This window comes from Saimiri boliviensis, chromosome 13 (genome assembly GCF_048565385.1).
Source record: "Saimiri boliviensis isolate mSaiBol1 chromosome 13, mSaiBol1.pri, whole genome shotgun sequence".
NCBI lineage: Eukaryota > Metazoa > Chordata > Mammalia > Primates > Cebidae > Saimiri > Saimiri boliviensis.
In genome coordinates, this window is record NC_133461.1 from 67,631,050 (window position 1) to 67,655,110 (window position 24,061).

At 38.9% G+C, this 24,061-nt stretch overlaps 1 protein-coding gene across 5 annotated transcripts in view; it reads right to left on the bottom strand.

The window, feature by feature from the left end:
- PIEZO2 (piezo type mechanosensitive ion channel component 2) overlaps nucleotides 1–24,061 on the bottom strand; it is a 442,776-nt gene that overhangs the window by 219,106 nt on the left and 199,609 nt on the right. For all 5 annotated transcript variants that reach the window (XM_074383783.1, XM_074383781.1, XM_074383780.1 and 2 more), the window contains exon 4: nucleotides 7,316–7,358. In XM_074383783.1, the coding sequence (XP_074239884.1) occupies nucleotides 7,316–7,358 (43 nt within the window). The remainder of the gene's footprint in view (nucleotides 1–7,315; nucleotides 7,359–24,061) is intronic.

The following is a 24,061-nucleotide window of genomic DNA, read 5'->3' on the forward strand; positions in this document are numbered from 1 at the left end:
GTTCCTAGGAAGCTTCTGCAGAACCCTATGCAATGTGCCTTGAATTGTCCAAGGAATTGAATGGGGAACTAGAGCATTTATCCAGTACTTCTGTTGCTCACTGATGGACAACAGGGCTTTTATCCCCAGGCCTTCCAGGCTTCCCCATTTGTGAATACAGCAAGCTTCCAAGAGGCTAGAGAAAAGTGTCAGGCAGAGAAGAGGGATCTGCAGGCATGAGGTGGGGAGACAGTAGCTATAGGGTGGCACTAACCCATGGGCTGTGCTCATTCTAGAATCCTTTCTCCTCTACGTGCTGACAGCCAATTATTCACCAAGTTGTAACTTTGAATTCTACTTACCTAAAATGCATTTGGCATACACTGGCATGTCACACTCACACTGTCCCTGTCTTTGTTGAGACATTATAATCACTCTCCTAAAAAATTGCAGCAGTTTCCTAGCTGAACTCTTGGCTCATCTGGTCTATATTACTGCTCCAGTGACATTCTAAAGCACATCTAAGCTTATCTTCTCTGGGGTTTACACCCTTCAATGGCTCCCCAGTACTAATAAATAAGATTCAAACTTCTTGGTATTGCCTATAAGGTGCTTCCCGACGTGGTTTCCACTCCATACCCAGATTTCATGTCATACCATATGTGGCTTCACAGTCCCTAATGGTTCAGGTGGATGAATGCCAATGAAGACATTCTTCAAAATCCTGCCCAGATGTCCTCTGACGTTAAGCTTTCACAAACAACCCTATTCCTGTCCCCATCTATGCAGTCATGTCTCACCTCAACCCCACACATTGACCTACTCCCCTTTCCACTTCTGATATATATATATATATCATTAGAATGGCACCTGCTACATAGCAGCTGCTCCAACATTTTCAAGTGATTGAACTAAATGGTAGCATGTAACTCATTACATTTTATTTTTACATATAAAATAAATATAAATATAGGAGATATATGTAAACATAAGACATATAAGTGAGATTCATGCTAACATTAGTTATGTACCTTATGTTTACACATAGAGGATAAATGGTATCATCTCTAAGACCAAGACCTTTTCTTCCCATCATCCCTAGCACCCAGCATGTTGTCATAATGTGTGCTCAACAAATCCTCACAGACATGAAGTATTAAAGCCAGCATGGTGGATTATGAAGGAATGGAAGGTAGAGTCCATAAAACCAAGTTACCTCTTGCTTTTGCCCCTCACTAGCTGTGTGGTATTGGGTAAAATATTTAACTTCTATGGTTTTACTTTGCTCATTTGTAAGATGGGAAAGGTCTACTGTGTGATCGTGTTAGTACTTTCCCCTATCTCCTTTCTTAGGATGATATTCTATATCCCTGTGTGTGATGTGTGGCTTAGAGTGGAATCCTGTGGGAGGAGCATGCTTCTGAGCTCATAGGCCTTGAGTTTGGCACTTGGGAATAAGCAGAGGTGGCATACTTTACATCGAGCAAATGTTTCAAGAGCCATGGCCTGGTGTGGCGATGGCATTTCTTCAGGCACAAGAAAGCCATGTACCAAACCAGGGCTCTGTTTTAGCCTGGATACCAGGATGGAGCAGGCCCTGGAGAAGAGCCACAGTGGATCCACAGCCTCTGTAGCTGACGTTTAATACAAGCAAGAAATCACCCACTGGTCTTGTAAGTCAGTGAGATACAGGGTTGTTCACCCAGCATACCTCAGCAGAATCGGACTCTGGAAGTTGTGGGAATTCAACAAATCCTAAAGCAAAGTGTGAACACAGAGGCCAGCATAGGATAAGTATTTGATATATCACAGTTCCCTTCCTGTGATGTTTATTTGAAGATTCCAAATATAGCCCAGGGGTGGGCAGGAAGCAGAGGCTTAAAAATGTTCAAATAAGAGAATAAATTAATATTTTGGTCTTAATCTTAAATACTTAAAAAATCATTTTTCCAGTCATTTCCCTGATTATAAACTACTTTGACAAAATTTTAGAGTATAATAGCAAAATAGGTTGCTAATTTTTTCAGAAATATTTATGCACACACAGTCTGAAAGAATTGAAGAATTTAGAAGCCCATCTTACAGAAATCCAACATAAGAACAGGGCTAATCATTGGATTAACACAGAGGTTCGATGTACCTCTCTATGCAAAGAACTGCTGGCTTAGAAACTTACAAGGTTGACCACACTCTCTTCCCTCTACTCTCAGGAGTGAGCTGGCTCCGGCTCCAGTTTGCCCTATCATCCTATGAACTGCTGCAGCGTAATGACAAAAAGACAGTGGAGCCTTTCTCTCTTGGCTTTTTCCTAAGCCCACTCTTTCATAGGCACTCTTCAATTTCCCTATTAAGGAGTCATTAATTTATCCCACAAACATCTGATTAGCTACTATATATCAGGCAGTGCCCAGGGCACCAGGGCATTAAGAGTCTCCTCCTCACATGCTCAAGAATGTGAAAAGAATTATGAGAAGAGGTCGTGCTCCTGAAAGTGAGCCATTGAGACAGGTTTTCTGAGCAACAGTATCTAAAACTTGAGAGGCGGGTAGAAACTTCTTAGGACTTCTTGGGGAAGGGGCGTGCTGACAGACAGAGCTATGGAAGGCTGCGATCACCCCAAAAGACAGAGCTATGCCTTCTGAATTACAATAAAGGGGAAAAAAAACTAGGAATATTTGTTGTTTCATTGCAGCAGGCTATTTTCAGAATGATTTCTATTTTAAAATGTTCTTTGAAGGAGCAAGATGTTTCATTCCACTATCCAAGTAGAGCATCAAATAAAATCCCATATAATAATGCTAATCATAAAGTAAACTGAAGCACTGTGCTGATTACACAGATTGACTGAGAATACCTTCTTTGCTTTTTAATTAAAAATGGGCAAGAGATCAGTAAAATATTGTTATTTTTAAATAGACAGCAATATGATCTCCCAGCAAGCAAAAACTTTTATTTCTGCTGGCAAGTTACTATACTCAAGCCTATTTACTTGCTGACATATTTTTTTCTCGGACAAAAAGTGCAGTCTTGGATAGAGAAAACCATGTTCAGAGCTCACTCAGAGATGATTATGATAGATATTATAAGAACTTCCTTTTTTTCTTGAAAAGGAGTCTCACTCTGTTACTGAGGCTGGAGTACTGTGAGATGTGGTGACAAATGGCACTTCCAGAGGGAACATTTAAAATCCAGTCTGAAATTCTTCAAGCCCTCTTTCAATGCCTAAATGAACTTTGAAATTTTATAATTTCAGAATAGGTTGCTACACTTCTTAGAAATATTTGTGTATTATCTGAAAGAATTAAGGAATTTAGAAGCCCATATTTCAGAAAGCCACCATAAGAACAGGGTTAATCTCTGAATTAAGAAAGATGGGCCAGGCACAGTGGCTCATACCTGTAATCCCAGCACTTTGGCAGGCCGACGTGGGTGGATCACCTGAGGTCAGGAGTTCAAGACTAGCCTGGTCAACATAGTGAAACCCCGTCTGTACTAAAAATATAAAAATTAGATGGGCGTGGTGGCAAGGTCCTGTAATCTCAGCTACTCGGGAGGCTGAGGCAGTAGAATTGCTTGAACCCCAGAAGCAGAGGTTGCAAGGAGCTGAGATTGTCATGCCACTGCATTCCAGCCTCAGCAACAAGAGCTAGACTCTGTCTCAAAAAAAAAAAAAATGATATATTTGTCTCAAATGTCATGTTGAGAAAAAAGCACCATCAGACTGCAACCTACCAATGACACTCCCCATGGAGGTGAGCTGCTTTATAGAGTTGTCTATTCTCCTCATCAGACTTTGCAGGAGTGAGAAAGAAATATTTGTTGTATTAAGCCACCAAGAATTCGGGCCACTTTAGCTCCAAAGCTTTTTGGTTTCAAAGCCACCCTCACTGATTACACATGATTAGCACAGGCAGGGTGTCCATAAATTTATAAAACCATGCCCGCTCACCTGGCATCACTCTATCCTAGACTAATAAATGACTGTGATTTGGAAATATTTATAATTGTAAACTTAGAAAATCTGCACAGAAAGATGAGCTGATTGAAACCAAAATATGTTAGGCACAGATTCTTTTTTCTATAATAAAAAACAATTAAGTCTGCCTTTATTATGTAGCTGTCAAGAATGTAGTACCAGGAGTCGGAGGTGGCTGAGAAGATACACAAACCTACATTACAAGATTTCCTTCCTGTATAACAGCACACTTCTGTAATGAAGTCCTAAAATAAACTAGTAGCCCCACAGAGGGAAAATGTGATTGTCTGCAAGGAGAAAATGACATGTTATCATGAGTTCAGCCACATAAACTGTGACAATGTGTATTTATCTTGAGACAGTGCATATCATCACATGGTTTCCAGAGATGACTTAACGCCATCTCAGGGGAGGTCCACCACTATCACGTCTAGTGTTACTGTAGGGAGGGTAGGCAGGGCAGAGCCTCTAGGTCTTCCTTTCAGTTGCATAATGTACAACAGAAAGCGTCTTTGCTTTTTTTTATTCTTGGAGAAAAAGTGTGCAGCTTTAGCTGACTCAGTTACTTCTTTTCCTTTAGATGTGATCCCTTTAAAATAATCTGCTGGCAAGCAGGTTGATGGATGAACTTCAAAGAAGGGCATAGTGATGAAGGGATCAATAGCTTTTACGATTGCTTTAAAGTACCAGATAGCCGTATTTAAGATATAATTGGAATTTCCCTTTAAGAGAAAGAACACGCTAAACCTGAGACGAAGAAAGACAAGCCATGTATAATGGTACTGCTGACGTTTAGTCTTTGCAACTGTAAATGTACAAGAACCCCAAAGATCACTATCTGTCCTATATTTTAAGACACCTGTTGCAATGTACAGAATACTGTCGGCCCTTAAATGAGAAACAGGAGATGACATGGGAAAACACAGGATAACATGTTAAGACATCTAAAAACCAGAATGATCACCAAAGACCCTCAATGGACCCATACTATAAGTACTGAAAAGTAATGGCTGAAACTATAGGCTCAAAAATAAACATATGCAAGAATTCCATGTGGTATTGTGTTAAAAGCTCAGTCTTTGGAACCAGGCAAACCTGGAACTGTTAGGGTGGCCATGTGGCTATGACTGTACGGGTAACCTATGTGGTTTCTTCAGGAGTTTTTCCGGGAAGGCAATGACCAAAGTCTACAAGTGGAGATCAATAAATGACAGTCAGCACCAAATCCTGCCTGCTGCCTGTCTTTGTAAACAAAATTTGAGTGAAATATTGCTACACCCACTGTCTATGGCTGCTGGGAGGAAAGGCTGAACCAAGGGGAAGCAGGGGAAGAGCCTGGGTCATCTAGCTGTGCCAGAAACACAAAAACTATAGAGTGGTGGGTCTGTGTCAAAAGGATGAGAAGTCAACACGTTCATATTCTCAAAGGCTGAATGTGAAATAATTTGAATTTACATGAAATAGGGGATTCGAATAACAAACAACGTTGCAAACAGACAAATCCAGAAAGTAAAATATTCTGTAAGACAACTGATCTGCTTTCTTCAGAAGTCAACGATGTGAAGAAAAACGAATGGAAGCTGAGGGTCTTGGGGGTCACTGATCTAAATAAAGAAGCTTAAGGTCTGGGTTTCTGTAGCATGCTGGTGCAATCGACACAAGTGACATTTTTGAGATGATCAGGACATGTAAGTATCAGCTAGGTATTAAACGATGCTAAAGATTTATTTGTATTAGGTAATGATGGCACTAAGATTCTGGAAGAAATGGCCCAGATGCATGCTGAGCTATGTAGGGATTAAATGACATAGTATCTGAGATCTTCTTTAAAATGTTTCAACCAAAAATAAATAAATAAAAGTAAGTGTGGCAACGACTTATTGGAGCTGGGGAGTAGATAAGTGACCTTTTTTTTTTTGCTATCATCTCTATTTTTGTGTATGTTTAAGATGTTTGATAATATGAAAGAAGGATCAAGGGAAAGATTCTTTGGAAAAAGATTTCGCATGGAACTGAAGCTGTGGATGACTTTCCATTCTTTGTTTTAAGTTGGTCTGTGGGATCTGACCATCCCAAATCAACTTCCTGCAATACCTTAATTATTATGAGCACTTACTGTGATAGCAAACAATGATGGTGCTGATGTGACTGGAAGTGTAGGTAGAGAAATAAATCATCTTTGAATCAATTAACAAATGGCAAAGAAAGTGCTATCACAGTGGGTCTGTGATGTGCTACTCACTATTGCTACAGGAGAAATAATGCATTTTCAAGTGTTTTATTATTTCCTTTATATGCTTTAAGTGCTCTGCTTGTTCCATACAGAAAAAAATGCATTTTCAATATGATAAAAGGACTAGTCAAAACCTATGTGAGAGTAAAATAAAATTAAAATGACTTTTTTTCTTTTAATAGCTCCAGCTACATTGAACATTTAAGATAAGATGCTAAATGCCACTGGTAGAAAGCTGTCCAAAATGCTGCCATTCAATGCCAAGGGCAGATGGTTTAAAAACTACATTGACCAGCCAGGTGCGGTGGCTCATGCCTGTAATCCCAGCACTTTGGGAGGCAGAAGTGGGTGGATCACCTGAGGTCAGGAGTTCGAGACCAGTCTCAGCAACATAGTAAAACCCCATCTCTACTAAAAATACAAAAATTAGCTGGGTATGGTGGTGGGCACCTGAGATCCCAGCTACTTGGGAGGCTGAGGCAAGACAATTACTTGAACCCAGAAGGTGGAGGTTGCAGTGAGCTGAGATCATGCCGCTGCACTCCAGCCTGGGTGACAGAGCAAGTCTCTGTCTAAAAAAAAGAAACTGCATTGATCTACCAGCACATTTTCTGATGTGATAATGAACCTATTTTTGTTTATTGGGGGGAGATGCTGGTGTAGAGATGCTTTTAGCTAAGAACAATATCATCTCAGATTTTCACTTAAGGCTAATAAAAATCTAACAATTTTAATAGTTGGGAAGACATCAATACAAATATAAACTTTTCTGTACTAAAACTGTGGAATTGATTATGATATATGAAGTGATGAAGCTAGGAGAGAGTCTACCATTTCCTGGGATTCTCTAATTACATAACTTACCTTGTATACTGTTTTATAGTTCAAGAAGCATTTTCACATTAATTGCTCCACTCCCTCTTTATTTCTACTCTGTGTGAAGGCAAGGCTTTATTAAGTAATGCTCTACAAAGAAACTGAGGCTTAGAGGGTAAAATGATGACTTGATCGAGGTCATACAGTTACCGAAAGGGTTATGACAGGACTGTTGATTTATAATTGATAAATTACTTAGAATAAATTGGGACAAGAGTAACTAAAATAAAGGCATGCTAATCATTACTTACCTTTCAAAGCCGATCTGCCGAAATGTCTTTTCCCATGTTGAGCCTGTAATGGAAGGGAGAAACATAATCAGGTACATCAAGGACTCAGATAATTTTGCTCAGCTTTTCCGCACACACGCGAGATATATGGTTTTATGTTTAGGTAGGATGACTAGTTTTTCCTCAAATGCATTACTCCCCACCCCCAGTCTCAGATGGACTTTATGGAGTACAGATAATTTAATAAAAAGTAAGCATTTACAGAAGTTGAGTCCACATAGGGTTTTTTGGTGTTTTGTTTTGTTTTGTTTGTTTTTTGAGACAGAGTCCCACTTTGTCACCCAGGCTGGAGTGCTGTGGTGTGATCTCAGTTCACTGCAACCTCTGCCTCCTAAATTCAAGCAATTCTCCTGCCTCAGCCTCCCGAGTAGCTGGGATCACAGGTGTCTGCCACCACACCTGGCTAATTTTTTGTATTTTTGGTGAAGATAGGGTTTTACCATGTTGGTCAGGCTGGTCTTGAACTCCTGACCTTGTGATCCACCCACAATGGCCTCCCAAAGTGCTGGGATTACAGGAGTGCATATAACCTGCAATGTGGCATGGCACAGTGGCTCACACTTGTAATCCCAGCATTCTGCGAGACCAAGGCAGGCAGATCACCTGAGGTCAGGAGTTCAAGACCAGCCTGGCCAACATGGCAAAACCCCATCTCGATTAAAAACACTAAAATTAGCCGGGCGTGGTGGTGGGTGTCTGTAATCCCAGCTCTTGGTAGGCTGAGGCAGGAGAATCACTTGAACCTGGGAGACAGAGTTTGCAGTGAGTCAAGATTGCGCGACTGCACTCCACCTGGGTGACAAAAGCAAAACTCCATTTCGAAAAAACAAAACGACAGTAACAACAAAATCTGCAATGTGACAGAAGTCTCCATGCCAACCCCTCTGGTAAAGCAGTAGGCCACTCCAGTCATTCTCTAAAAACCTAAGTGTGGCCTGCTCAGAAGAATCTGAGTGGAACTCTTCTGTTAAGCATAAACAGCTATACATTCTGAAATTCAACTTTTAATTTTGTGGGGCAATCCAGAAAGCCAGGTGACACTCTGAAGTTCTAACACATCACACACCAGGCCTTTATCTTACCAGTGTAGAAGCACAGAATTCTTATTTTCTCCCTTTTTTTTAGCTAAACATGTTAAATCAGAAGAACACAAAATGCTATTAAACTGATATCAAGAATGGTATATCCAAATCCACAAGAGAGGGACAGCTGGGTATAAAAAAGATGTTAGACTAGTTTTCTATGTAACAATTCTTCCCTAAATCATATGCATATAATAATTTTCTGAGCACCTGATATAAGGAAAAGTGCTGATTTTTGATAAAATTATTTAAATATAAATTAATTAAATATAATTAAATATGAATTAATTAAATTTAAAAAGCATTTTAACAAAAATTCTCCATTTACCAAAATTAAGGATTTGTGCTAACCCACGGCATTTTTTTTTTTTTTTTACAATTTCCTAATGTTTAGTCAATGGTAAACATATTTTGATTTCAGTAACTACTGCAGGTAAATACCTATCCAGCCCTAAATTCATACATTGTGTTGTGGACTAGTTGCTTGATAATCACAGCAAATAGTTACTGATAATTACTGCCTTTCTGTTAGAGTTACTTCTATAAACAAGAAATGATGGGTTCAGCACTGAGTCCGCAGCTAAAAGGCAGCTAAAAAGCTACATGGCTTATTTTCCTAGAGTCAAAATAAACTCATACAGTGCTTAGTTTATTTCTTGAGAATTCTGCCTCAAAGGCTTTATCTTCGGATGGCCACTCAGTGTCTCCTCGACATCAGACTTCGTCAAGAGTAGGAGGCTCCAAGGCCAATTCTCTGTCCTTGTCTTAGGACTGAACTAGTCCCAAGAGAGCATGATCATAGTGTTTCACCAGGGGACCTAGGTTCAGACTAGTTGGTCATGATGGAGTGTTTTAAATTATTTTTACAAATAATTAAGGACTATATTTCAGATATGGATAAGACACACACACACACACACACACACGCACATTTAAAGCAGTTTCAGGCTTATATTCTGAGATGAGGTCATTCTTCTTTGGCTGAATTCCAATATGCTTTGCTGCGTAGAAGTTAAAAAAAAAAAAAAAAAAAAAAAAAACAGACTTTCAGCTAATCAGCCCAGGAATTTCTCTTGGCCCCTGGCCCAGGGGAGTGGGTCCCATGTGAATGTCTTCTGTCCTGTGAGTCACATGCAAAACAATAAAGAATCCCTCTCTCAGGAATTCTTTTAAACATATTGTTATTTTTAATTCACACATAATAATTGCACATATTTATGGGAACAGTGTGATATTTTGATACACGTGTACCATGTGTAATTCTCAGACAATTATCCTGCCCTGAAATCCTAGCAATTAAGACACTGGCAGAGAATACAAAACCTGTGGAAGCCACAGTGTGCTCAAGGCCTCTGGCGGCTGCCTGCCTAGACTACGAGGTGGGAGAGATGAGAGTCTCCTACCAAACTGAGAACCAGATGGCCAAGATCAGGGCAAGCGTGGACGGTCCACAGGGTGAGGGAAGGGGTGGGTGGTGAGGAGGTTGAGATGTTGCTCATCTTGACTTCTCTTGTTTCATGGAAGAAACAAAGCACCTTTTATATTTTTCTGCATTTCCATTGTTTTCTCAGATCTTTCTCAGTATTATTCCTATTTTTTTAAATTTTTAATGGGTTCAACTTTTTTTCTTAATAGGTTCGATTTATTATTTAGGTAAATGTTTTAATGTAAATGATTTTGCTGTACTACATTGTCAGGTTTTTTTAAACAGGGAGTTTTAATTTTAAAATAAGCCCACCTTCCTATTTCTGATAAATGTAAACTTATTCAAACAGGCAGGACAAGCCAAAAGATATTCATTGGTGCAAGACATTCAGTACTCCTGAGAATAAACATTAGGCCACTCAACCAGGCACAACGGCAGTGGCAGACCTACTTTCTATTCACCAGAAATCAACTTCATTAATAATTTCAGCATCTGACATACCACAGGCTCATCATTTTTGTCATTGACATTTTCCTAACCATCTTAATATGCTAGGTATGAGACTAGATGTATTAAAACATGGTTTCTGCCCTCAAACTCCACAAACCCTAGAGGTTTGGATTTTTATGTCTTTTGTGAGCACTTGGTCACGATGAAACAAGAAACACACAATAAATGGAACAGACATATCCAGATCCTTTGGCACCAAGAATATTTCTGGCAGCCCATTATTCAGTTGCTGGGGAATTCTTTTAAAGCCATTAACCATGCTTTACATGGTAAGCTAATATTATTCACTTTCGCCAAAGCAGTCCAATGAGGGAAAGAAGTAGAGAAAACAAAAGTAGCTGGCAGACTTCCTTAATTCAACACTTCTAAAATGAGATTTATAATATAGAGAAGTTTAAAGCATGTCATATTTTTCAGGAAAACCAAAACAGCAACAATAATTAAAAGGAAAATATGTAGCATAGAGAATGGATGTCCAGTCATCTCTCGGTATTCACGGGGAATTAATTCTAGGACCCCTTAAACCCCCAAATCTGCAAGTACTCATGTCCCTGATTTAAAATGGTGTAGAATCTGTATATAACCTTGCATCTCCTGTATGCTTCAAATCATCTCTAAATTACTTATAATACCTAGTAATATATATAAATGCTATGTAAATAGTTGTTATGTTGTACTTTTTTTTTTTACCTCTGTATTGTTTTTATTGTAATGTTTTTCTTCAAAAGGGTTTTTCAAATAATTTTGATCTGAGATCAGTCGAATTTATGAGTGAAGAACCCGTGGATATGGAAGGCCAACTGTAGTTTATAGAAGGGATTTTTTCCTTACAAATCTTAGATGAAGTAGTTAGAAATAATGAATTATGATTCTTCACTTTCAAAACTGTCCTTTACAGATCCAGTATCCAGTCAACAGAGACAGTAAAGAAACCTTCAACTGGCCGAGCACGGTGGCTCACCGCTGTAATCCCAGCACTTTGGGAGGGTGAGGCGAGTGGATCATCTGAGGTCGGGAGTTTGAGCCCAGCCTAACCAACATGGAAAACCCCCGTCTCTGCTAAAAATACAAAATTGGTCAGATGAGATGGCACATGCCTGTAATCCTAGCTACTCAGGAGGCTGAGACAGGAGAATCGATTGTAACCAGGGAGGCAGAGGTTGTGGTGAGCAGAGATTGCGCCACTGCACTCCAGCCTGGGCAACAAGACGAGACTCCGTCTCGAAAACAAATAAAAATAAAAATAAAATAAAATAAAGAAACCTTAGACTGCATGGCATTCAGCTCCTGAGCAAGTCCTATGTCAACCATGTGAGTCCAGGGTGACAAACCAGCCTTTAAGCTCCTTCCAGGTAAGATGTTTCCTCCTCAATAAGTAAGCCAGCCATCGCTCCTTTACAAATGAACCAGCTCTGCCTGTCCATTCTCCTCTCACCCTCCCTCTTCCACCTTATCTACCTATCAACCTCTGTGGCTTCCATTTGCTCTCCTCTCTGATAACATTGCTGCACCACGATTAGCTACATGGGGTCAATATAGAACCTCTGCCAGTTTTTCCACCTGTCGGGTAGGAAGCTCTCTCCCCTCAGCTGCCAGAAACCCAGGTTCACCCATGACCAAGTTTGCCGCCACATGCAACAGCCTGTGTGTAAGAGGCAAGAACGGGTCACGTGTGCAGAGGGAAGCAGGGCATCAGGATGCCCTCACCTTCCCTCACTTCCCAGTTACAGGAAAGAAAAAATAAACTGTGTCACATATTCTGATTTTAAGTCGGGGCTCTGATACCTGTATCTCAAAGAGCCCTCAATATGAACAATGAAAATAAGAACAATTCCTTGAACATCCAAATTTTAGGTACTAAAGAAAGCATGTTTAGCCATCTTTAATCCTCTTTTAAATCAAGAGTGGCATTTCCCCCAAATTAACATAGCAACAAAACAGTTTACATTGACTGATCTCTTACCAAGTAGATGCTAACTTCCTGTACATTAACTAACTTAAACTTCTCGAATACTCCATGAGTTAGTACATCCCCTTTCAGGTGAGGAAACCAAGGGTTAGAGATTAAGGACCCCAGGGCCAATGTCCTTAACTTATTTACTCATTGCGTTGTCTGATCTTGGGGACTGTGTTCTAGTCTCCCCTCTCTTCTCCACATTCCTGTATTTGTTCTTCTCCTTCTCATGTATCTCCTGCCTCCTGCCATCTGGTTATAATATGAAATTGAAAAAAAAAACCCAAAACCTTTTTTATTCCACAAAGTTTTAGTGCCTGATGATTAATTCTGTAAGCCTGTGAATGACCATAGAAGTTCTCTGCCATCAAATCTGTTTGCACATGACCTTCCATGCAGACTCTGAGAATTCTGCGTTCATTTTGTTTAACACTTTGCAAGTACACGGGAGTTCATTCTGCACAAATATACATAGACAAAAGGTCATTCACCAATATACTCTCCCCAGATGATGGAACAAAGGTGATTATCTTTTATTTCTTCTAAGTTTTCTGTAATAGTGGTTTAAAACCACAGGGCTTTGCTCGTTACTTGAAATCAGACATCTGAATTATAATAACAGCTCTGCTTCTGTTCGTCTTTATTTTCTTAGACAAGTTACTCTTGGGTCTTTCTCCTCCCTTAATATAACACAAAAGGGTTTTTAACAGGCTCCTTTCATTTAGCAATTTTATATTTTCATAAACATCATCACTGGAAAAGTAGACATCTCTGTCTTCATATTGTAAATTCACTACTCACGTGGTCATCATATTTTTCATTGATTACTTTTACCACTCATTCTTCCAATGGATTCATTGCTCAGTTTCTACTACAGAAAAAAGTAACTTTGTTTTCCCTCTAGGTTACCTAATGTAGTGGTAAAACTGGTGGTCAAAGGAGGCACAATTTTCATCTAATTCAATAGTTTTTCACAAAACATGTCTCAACCACCGAGAGCCACCTGAATGTGGACTTGCCCCTCTGCTTTTTAAAAATAATCAGCACAAAAGGATTAATAATTCATGGAAGTGGTGGTTTGTTGCCAGCATATTCCTATAAAAAGGGAAATATTTTCACATACTGTGGGGGCTGCCAGGCAGCTGAACATGTGACCTGGCACAGAAATTGGTGATGAAACTAAAATATCAGGAAATTGTACCACACATGACTTTTCTGCCAAAAGCTTCATTTGCATTATTTTTAACTCTTGAGAGGAAAAGATTTTCATCTCTAATCAAAGGAGCTAAGATTTTTTTTTTTTTACCATGCATTGAACATAATGTGAAATTCTAAGAGATAGATTTTTCTTCTCAATTAACCAATAGTGACATTTTACTTTGCCAGTATTAAGATGATCTTCTGTTGAAATTTAGCTGAAATCTGTTTAATGCCAGAAATGGCTGCTCTAATGGATGATATGTACCCGAGTATTACAATTTTCTCAGCAAATGAGTAATTTCAGTCTTTTGGGTTAAACAGTGAGTTCTATAAAATTGTCCAAGTCCTATTTCCCACATGAGATTTATTACTAACAGATTAAAAGTAATTGTAAAAGATAGAGATAAGAAAAAACATTATTTACCTTCACTTAATTAATAGTTTTCATATTTAGCAACTTACATTATTTTTTAAAATATCATTTTTACATCTACCTAATACCATTACGATGTTGATTTTCCCCTGATGTGATCATAAATATCTAGATGACAACCCCTTAAGTAGATGATAATTGCTGTTACGTTTATATTTTGGGTTTTATCCCATGTATTCTTTGTCAGTTCTTTTCATAATGTTTTAATATTTTATCATCTTATATAAAGGGTGGGTGGTCCCTTCATAAAAGACAAAAGACAGAATTCATCAGTTTCACTATCAACATATGTTCAACAGTGTGCTTTTCAAAATGAATAGCTTTATATTTTTTCTTACTTGTAAAATAACATAGCTCATTGCAAAACATGAACATACTAAAAATCTTTTATTTTTGCATTGACACCCCGACACACTAAGACCAGCACATATAAAATATGATCACTCTATTTTGAATCCTGCTTTAATTACATATTAATATATAATTAACTCTATGTCTATAAATATAGCCATGTAATCACTTTAATGCTGATACAGTGTTCCATAATTTAACAAATTTTAATATGTAAATTTACATCTACATCTACATTTTTGCTATTATACATAACAATGTGATGAATAACTTTACCTATGTCTTTGAACATTCATTCAATCATTCCTTTAGGGCAAATTCATAGAAGTATAATTATATGTATATGTAAAATTTTGATTAACACTATCAAAATTTTAACCCTCATATTTATTCAAATATATGTGCTTAATTGAATTGAGTTTTATAAATCGTTTTTATCTTTTATAAAACATTTTATTTCAACTTATATTTTTATAATTAGTAATAAAATAAACAGATTTTCTTAGGTTTGCCAGCAATGCTAACATTTTGTGTGTGTTGTATGAATTGTCTCTTCATGTCCATCGTCTGTCTATCAGATGCTTGTCTGTAATCCTTAATCCCAAATATGGCATATCTGCAGCCAATACATTTGCCCTTTAGGTTCAAAATTTCATATATTAACTTCCCAGAATAGAACTGATGAATGTTTATCATTATTAATTTCTACCATTTTAGCTTTTCAGTTTTCAATTTTCTCTTGTTGTCCCAGTAGGCGCAAACAGATATATTTGTGTTTTTGATCCTTAAGAATTTTTTAATATCTAAATATCTCAACTTCAGAAGGTATTGAATGAGCTCAACACATGTGCTATGCCCTCATTTTGGGTTGGCCAGTCAGGCTGAAAAGACCCTGCCACACTGCTCACTCTTTGTAGTGACTAGGGCAAATCTGTTCACAAGCATCCATGCTTCGACACTCTCATCTATGCATGAAGAGTGCTGCAACATCTTAAAATTGTTTCTTTTAAAAATTACTTCTATATTACTCTAAAATGGAACATGAATCCTAAATAATTAATTCCATCATCAAATAATGGATAATCCTCGACTACAAGAGTCCTGTTTTACAACTGATTCTGCTTGGCAGTCTGTAATGCTTGCTCTACCAACTTCCCAGTAAAGTAGCCATAGATACACTAGACAGGAGACACACACACACACACACACACACACACACACACACACACAGAGTAAATTGAGCTACTAGTAAAAATTCCTTTAAGATTCTTAAAAACAGAATCTTAAAGGATTTTATGCATGTTATAGTTCTTGAAAATACTTGAAAATAGAATCTTAAAGGAATTTTCACTAGTAGGTCAATTTAACTGAATTGTAAAACTCAAATTATAGTGTTGTATGCATATGTCTCCCATGGAAACCAAGTAAACAAGCCAGCCTTAAAGAAGACACAGGTATATTTCATTCTTTTCCCACAATGCTCCCCCTAATTCAGAAACACAAGATTCACACTAAATAGAAACTGGGCAACTGTGTCCTTCCTCCATAGAAGCCTCTTTCAGAGAAAGCCAGACTTTTGCTCTTACCATTGTCATGATCACCCCGCCTTTCCGGACTTCCATATTTTTCTACACCTAGTCCCAGTCTCAGAAACAATGGGGCAGTAAGAGAGAGTGTGTGTATGTGCATTGGGAATCATAGAAAGAAAGAAGGAAGCCAACCCCCACAGCCCAGTGTCTTTTAGGACATACAGCACTCATCAGTAAAAAGTTATAGGAGCCGGGCACAGTGGCTCAAGCCTGTAATCCCAGCACTTTGGGAGGCTGAGGCGGGTGGATCATGAGGTCAAGAGATTGAGACCATCCTGGTCAACATGGTGAAACCCTGTCTCTACCAAAAATACAAAACATTAGCTGGACATGGTAGTGCGTGCCTGTAATCCCAGCTACTCAGGTGGTTGAGGCAGGAGAATTGCCTGAACCCAGAAGGCGGAGGTTGCGGTGAGCCGAGATCGCGCCATTGCACTCCAGCCTGGGTTACAAGAGTGACACTTCGTCTCAAAAAAAAAAAAAAGTTATAGGAACAGTTAGGGACTGAAAATTCCTGGCAATGATCCAATATGAACACCGGAAATAGCCTAAATATGCAGTAATTATAAAATGTTTATATATGCTATTTATATATAAAGTGGGTAGTATGTGACATTAATATTAGATGTTTGATAAAATGTGATGAGAAAACTCAGACACACAGACTTCATGCAATTTTGTTGAAAATATAGTCAACGTGCCGTTACAACTCATTTGTACCCAGGTTTCCATGACTTCAAGTTTTGTGTTCTTTTTGCTGCTACTTCAGCAAGAGTATTTAGAGTTACAAGATGGCCAATCATAAAATCTGAGGGAAACTGACAATATTTAAAGAGCAGATTAAGAAAGAGAGATTACTTAAGACAACAAAAGGAGGTATAAGAATGTGCAGGCCAGGCACAGTGGCTCACGCCTGTAATCCCAGCAGTTTGGGAGCCCGAGGCAAGTGGAGCACCTGACGTCAAGATTCAAGACCTGCCTAGCCAACATGGTGAAACTCTGTCTTTACTAAAAACACAAAAAAATAGCTGGACATAAGGAGGTTGAGGCAGGAAAATCGCTTGAACCTGAGAGGCAGAGGTCGTGGCAAGCCTAAGTCCTGCCATTGCACTCCAGCCTGGGCAACAAGAGTAAAATTCCGTCTCAAACAAACAAACAAATAATGTGCTAGGAGGAGTTTTAAGAAAGAGGGAGTCAAATTCAGTAGAGACCAGCTTTGATTAGAGGTGATCCGTTCATCATAGGCCTTCTAGAGAAGATCGGTGATGTGTATCAGAAAAGTTTCAGTAGAATTATGGGAAAAGATAACTGTGATGGAGCAGTGAGTTGTGAACTAAATAGAAAATAGGGAAGGGAAGAAAATGAGGACAGACTTCTCTTTGAAAAAGATGGAAAAAAAGGAGGTGGGAAGGGATGAGAATGCAGGTGGGAGTTGAGACAGACAAACTGGAAGATGAGGTGAAGCCAAAATACAAGGTGGCCCTTTAACACAAGACCCCTGGGAGTCCTTATAAACTAAAAAGTAGAAAGCAGGAACTGACCAGAGGGTGAGAACACAGAGGGAAAGACATTTCACAATTCTAAGCGAGGAGAAGCTAAGCGAGGAGAAGACCCTAAGCACGGGTAGAGGAGCATGGCATGAACAGAGGACTGTGAGAGCAGAGAAAACAGAGAAGACAGTGCTGGGGCCAGATGTGCAGCAGGGGATGGGCAGGCAGGCAGGTAGTTCAGGCAGAGCTCATGAGCCGTGCGTGCATGGAGAGGCATGCTGACTGCCTATTTGCATAAATTCAGTTATTGCAAAATCCATACATAGATTACACTTTTCAAGGAACTATAACATGCAGAATGCCAAAACTGTGCAAAATAAAGCCATCTGTTTTAGACAATTTAGAAAATACTTAAGCATATGGTCATGTTCTTCATTATGAAGAATAGACCTTTATTGTATAAGTCTGAAATTCTGAGCTGCCTTCGAATGGGCTCCATGATACGCTCTAAAAGCTACTTCAAAAAAATAAACCCCTGATATCCATTTGTTTATTTGTCTTCTGTCTCTTTCTCATAAAAGTTGACTACAGAAGACATTTCTGGTAACTATAATTTCAATGGTTTCAAAGCTAGATGAATAGGGATCTGCCTGCACCGTCTCATAAGCATTACATTTGCCCAGAAAACTGCTTAAACTTGACTTCAGGCTGCTATTACACTCTGCTTCTATAATGGATCAGTTCTCTGGTTTAGATGAAATTCTAAGACACTTGCATAAGATTTCATCTTACTCATTCTTATATGAACTTCATGATATGATGAGACAAAAATGTGATAAGATAAAAATCTCTAGGAAATTACTTCGTAAGTGGCAAATCACTAGGAAGTGAAATTGTTATAATTCCTAGTGGGTACTCCACCTCCAGGGATGTGCTTTCAGAAACAAAGGTGGATCTCAGTGATCCAATGAGTCGTGAGCAGCATGCGGTCCAGTGCAGCAGAGGAAAGAGCTGTGTTTGTGCATGAGGCCATGTTAGAGAATTTCCCTAAGGAAACCTTGACGATCTTGACCCTTAAACGCCACAATATCTTTGTAAGTTAACATTTGCTTTACATGTACTTATTTTCCAGGCCTCAGATATGAAAAGTTTCAGTAGCTTCAATGACACTCAGTTTTTCTCCCTCCTCGGAGTAGCTTGCTATTGCATATACTTTGAGTAAATTGCACCCATGATGCTCATCTCCCTCTGTCAGTTTTCTCTCAGAACCATAAATGAAGTACCTGTGCCTGCAATCTTAGCAGGGCAGATGGCAGTGATTCAACTCTTGTGGCAAAATTAATTTGGCTTGAATCCCCACACTTCCCTCCCTGCCATGGGTCATATATCATATTAGGACATGTGCTATAGGTCTATGAGTCAGTCAACGCATTTCTAAAATGAAGATCAACACACTCTTCCCATAATTACAATGAGGATATGTAATCAAAGCATCTGAGCAGTGTCTGGCACAAAGTAGGTAGTAGATAAATGGTAGTCACCACTACTAGAAGGTTCTCAGCCAGTGTTTAAATGAACAATCCTGCCAGACAGGCACGGCTCAGAAGCCTGAGGGCATATATTGTCCAAAGTCATCACAGCCCAATCCCTGCTCTCCATTCTGTTCCAACACACACACCCAACCCTCACAACATTAGCAAAAGCATGAGTTAAAATGAACATAAATACACGTTAGTGTCGCTTCTCTTTTTACTTTGGCACACAGTTATGTTTTGTGGTGTTTCAGTTGGTCCATGTTGCATTATATACTTTTCCTTTTAGTGTCTGTTTGCCAAAATGCCCCTAATATTATCTTAGGGGAAAAGCGTAGAATGTGTATTAAGGTCAAATCCATAAGAAACTCATTCATTTAAATTTAAATCCTTCATAAAGAGCATACCAAGCTTATAAAAACATTCAGATTGGTGGTGTTTATGAGGTTGTCTCTTAAAAATTCACATGAGAACATAAACCCAGTGTCAGGAATTTTGTCATTTGTCCAGAAGTTAAAAGAGGTCCTATGCTGTGGCCCCACCTGTGTGCTGGGAAGGCAAGAGGCATAAGAAGATAAGCACAGGCAAAATCAACCAACAAGGTGTCTTAAGAAACAATCGCGTTTTTGCCCCATAAAAATTTCTCTTTTGAGAGAAATAAGAAGAAAATAGGGTAATTTCATTTTTCTTATTTGCCATTATTTATATAATCCTGGCAAGCATTTCAATGGAGCATTCTCAGTTTCCATAAGGGGAGGATTTTTTCTTTTATGTTCCTTGGGACATTTTATAAGGCATTACAATTGCTTTGAATGGCTTGTGGCTTTCTTTACACTAACTACGGACTCCACCTTGCCAGAAGAGTGTGCCAAATAGTAATGTTCACTTGTTAAAATTAAATAAAGAAATCCCATAGACACTTTGATGGTTAAAAATTTTATGGAAAAGAAACACTCATGAAATACATTTAGTTTAAACTTGCAATAGCAGCTTACTTCTTGTTTTCCCTCAATACATGTCAAATACAGAGTTCAGACAAAAGACGGTTTATTTATCATATGGAGGGCCCAGTGGTTTATAGTTCTTCATTTTTAATACACCTGATAAAAATATATGCCATGATATATAACAAAATATTTAATGTATTGTTAGATATATATAGAAAAATCTTACCATCTGTCACACATTTCAAGTTTTTGATTTCAAGTACCATATTCCTGAGAAGATTGCATATTTCTACATGATTATTTCTGTCATTTAAATTAGTTTTGTTCTTAAATGTCAGGTATTATACCCTTGGGTTAAAATGTTGGAAACAAAACAGACCCCTAATTTAATAACATCCATGAGACAGGTAACAGTAAGACACTCATTCAATGTATTCCACAAATGTCGATTGAGCCCTCATATATAATGGACAGTAGGATAAAGCAGTGAACACATCTTGTGGCATACTACGGGACAGATAATAAATATAACCAGGCTGTATGCACACACGTTCCATGAAGAAAATAAAGTGGGGGGAGATAAATGTCAAAATGCAAGGGTTTATACAAAAAGTGAAAGTTTTTTTTTTTTTTTATGTAAGCAGTGTTTTCTTTTTTCCAAAGGTGATGGATGAACTGAAATCTGAGGTTTGATTTTATGTTCTTTCACTTATTCTAGGTTAACTATACGTGCTCCAATTGGCTGCTGTTACTTAGAGAAATAGTCATTCTTCATTTCAGATCTTAGGCAGAAGCTCCCCAGGCTTTCTTCTCTGGTTCAGTTTGCATTTCAGGGAGAGCACTGGGATGAGAAAGCTACCGAAAACTAGTGCCCACATGTGTTGACTTGGGTCAGGGTGCAGGAGATCATAGATCTTCAGGGCTTGGCCCTCAGGGACATTCCTGGCTGATGTGCTGGTGGCTGTAGCAGCTGCTTGGGATTTCTGCCCAACTCCACATTCAGTGCCGTCACGTTCACAGCTTGGCATCATCCATGTTAGGAGTATTTGTGCCATGAATATCAGTAAATACTGCACTCCAAATCTTTTCTCCGTGACTATCTGGTTATTACAAATTTGCAGTGCACTAGTGGGTGGAACATATTTTTGTGACTATCTTAGCAGCTGGATGGGCTCAGTTCAATCAAGCAGACAAAACAGGCTTAAAATAGGAGGCTAAGAAAATCTGAGCCTAATAAATCAACTATAGAAAAAATCAGTTTACAGTGACTCCGCCTAGGTAGCCCCAACAATCAAACTTCCAGTTCATGCTAAGTTGAGCTTTTTTTTTCGTTTTAGTACTCAGCTTTTAGGAAAAGAAATAATTGAAAATGAAAAAGAGCTGAAAGCAAGAGTTGATGAAAAATCTCATGTGCGGGCCATTTTTTGCACACTTGGCAAAATACCATGTCCTCTTGGTAGGATCAGCATGCCAAGATTAGTAGCCACCATGACTCTGAGACGTTCTTATTGGAGCAAGCAGACAAAGGCATACTAGAAAGCTTCTCAACAGCAGGGACAAAAATGCTGTCACTTGAGTAGGAAACATAATTAGTAGGAAACATGATTAGTAGGAAACATAATTAAACTGAACACCTTTTTGAATTAGTCCGTTTCCTGAGGTTTTTATCACATGTGTCTAAGTAACTATGCAGTCTAACAGTGAAACAGACACTTCCTGCCACACGATCTCCCCCATCTCCTTCCGTGAAAGAAAGAATTGAAATGTCTTACTCCTGGCTTTGTTTCATTTAGTGGCTACAAGGACTAAGGAGGAGCCCTGCGTTTGTGACCTGGATCGCGGGAGGGAGGAGAGGGCGAGCTGCACGCTTCCTGGATGTCTTTGCTTCCCATCCTCTCTTCTCTTTGGAGACTGGCAGCCACTTTTTCAAGTATCTTATCTGATTCGTCGTTCAAATCTCTCAGAGGTCAGGGCTTTGCTTTGGTTTTCTCTATTTTTTTAATTATTATTTTTTAAAGGTGACGTTTTTGGAAGCTCAAGGTTTTAGGTCAACAAAGCCTTCCAAAGGGATTCTGATTTACACACAGAAACTTGAAATGGGTTAGATGGGCTACTTTGAGGGGTGCAGTTTCCAGCTCTGTTTAAAGAAGACAGGCTGCAGGGTGGGGGAGGCTTTGGCTCCCCCAGGCCGTCGGAGAGCGGCTGATGTAACAGCTCTGTGACAGCCAAGCCTTTTCTTCAGATTCATGCTCTTTACTGATAAATATTGTGAACATTACATTCACACAAAAGAATGTCTGACTAATCTCTTGGCACAGAGTAGAATCCCTGAGATTCAAATTTGAACCAGTTGAAAAGCCATCAATACACATTTAAAGAATGAAGCAAATATCATACTTTTTAAAAGTCTATATATAGAGAGAGAGTTTTTCAAATATGAGGTATTTAATTGCACCTAAAATGAAAGATAAAGCATTCTTAGACAAACTACAGAATTTTTCTCTCTTTTTGTGGTTTTCCAGTAGTCCAACTCAAAGCAAGCCAGACTAGCGCTGTCTACAACTCATAAGCTTTTCTAGAGTTGATAACTATAACAGGCTCACTTTATTTTATTTTACACTCTATTCACTTTAGGTCAAATTGGAGATATAAAAACTACATTTTTAGGGGAATGAAATGTGTAGAAAGAAAGAGGGCAGGAGACCAAACCCCAAAGAACTTAGACATGGATTAATGTATTTAGTCTAAGGAAGATTCAAAATTTCATAAGTACACCCTTCCTTAATAACAATACCATACATTGGTGTAGTGATGCCCCATTCATAAGGCAGCCTTGTAGCTATGATCTCACACGGAAGCAATACATGGAGGCTCACACACGCCATTATGAAAGAAAGGATGAAGTCTGTAGCTTTGAGTAAGTATCAGTTTCAATATTACAGAAAGGGAAAGGGGGACTAGTAGGGAAAACCAGAAGCCTTCAAATCAAAGGAGGCTCCATGGACTCTAATTCCAGAGTCCACTGTAATCTAAGAAACGTTTCATCAAGCCTGTCAAACAGGCAGAAGTCTTATCAAAGGCAAAACAGAGGCACAGCTGTTGCAAGCAGAGTTCACTCAGTGAACTCATTTGCCAGCTTCGATCTCTCACTGACAGACATGCTTGACTCTTTGTGTTGTATTGCTATTTCCCTGTTCCACCAAGCGCTCTGCACTTCACTTTTGAGGGGAGGCAGCCAGAGTTTTATTTTATCTTTTTTAATGTCCAGTTCTTAAACAGTGCCTGGCACATAAATGTTAAAAACAAAAGAACCACAAAAGATTCATTGTAAACTAATAAATGTCATAAATGTGGAACAAATGATGTAGCCATTCAAGTTCCAGGCCTGCATGCCATCACATCCTGTTCCACAGGTACATATTAAATTCAGATTTTTCTGGATCCAAATTAAAATAGCCAAAAGTTCCTTTGGTTTATTAGTCACCTAAAGAGATTTGTGGCCATCCTTCTCGGAGCATCCATTTCTCCCCCGTTTTACTGGCCAAAACATCTCTTCCCAGGCAGTAATTCAAAGAAGAGAAACATTTGGAACTAGCGTGTGAAGCATTTGGGATGAAAGGGGCAGAGTAATACAAGTCTACTCACCGTGTCCAAAGTCAAACATTCCCCTGTCCTATTTGTGCGAAACTTTTACAACACTTACCTTCATCCCTGTTTAATGCTTTAATTCAAATGCATTAACGGGAAGAGAGAAAAAAAGATTTTTTGGTTTGTCTCAGTGCTGACTCAAAAAGATTTACGGTACTTTGCTGAGGTTTTGGCTGACTGTAGTCTCCCAGCTGCTGTTGAAAAGGTATCCATGCATCAGTCTTTATGTAAACACTCACAGCATTACCCACAGCTGCAATATAAATTAGAGCCATAGAAAACACTCTTGTTTATGTGATGAGCTGGAGCATCTCAACTCACTGCCCTTCTGAAATGGAGAACTCAATCAAGGAAATTAGAAGAAAAGTGGGCGAGTGAGCTGCAAATGTGCAGATAATATGAAGGTGTTACGGTGCTGCATGTGTGGGTATCCCACATATGCTGTCGTGACTGAAGCAATTCAGAATAGTACAGATTCCAGACCAGAGCAAAGAAACTCTGAATTATTTTGATGAGATTCAGACAGGCTTTCCTGTATCTTTAAG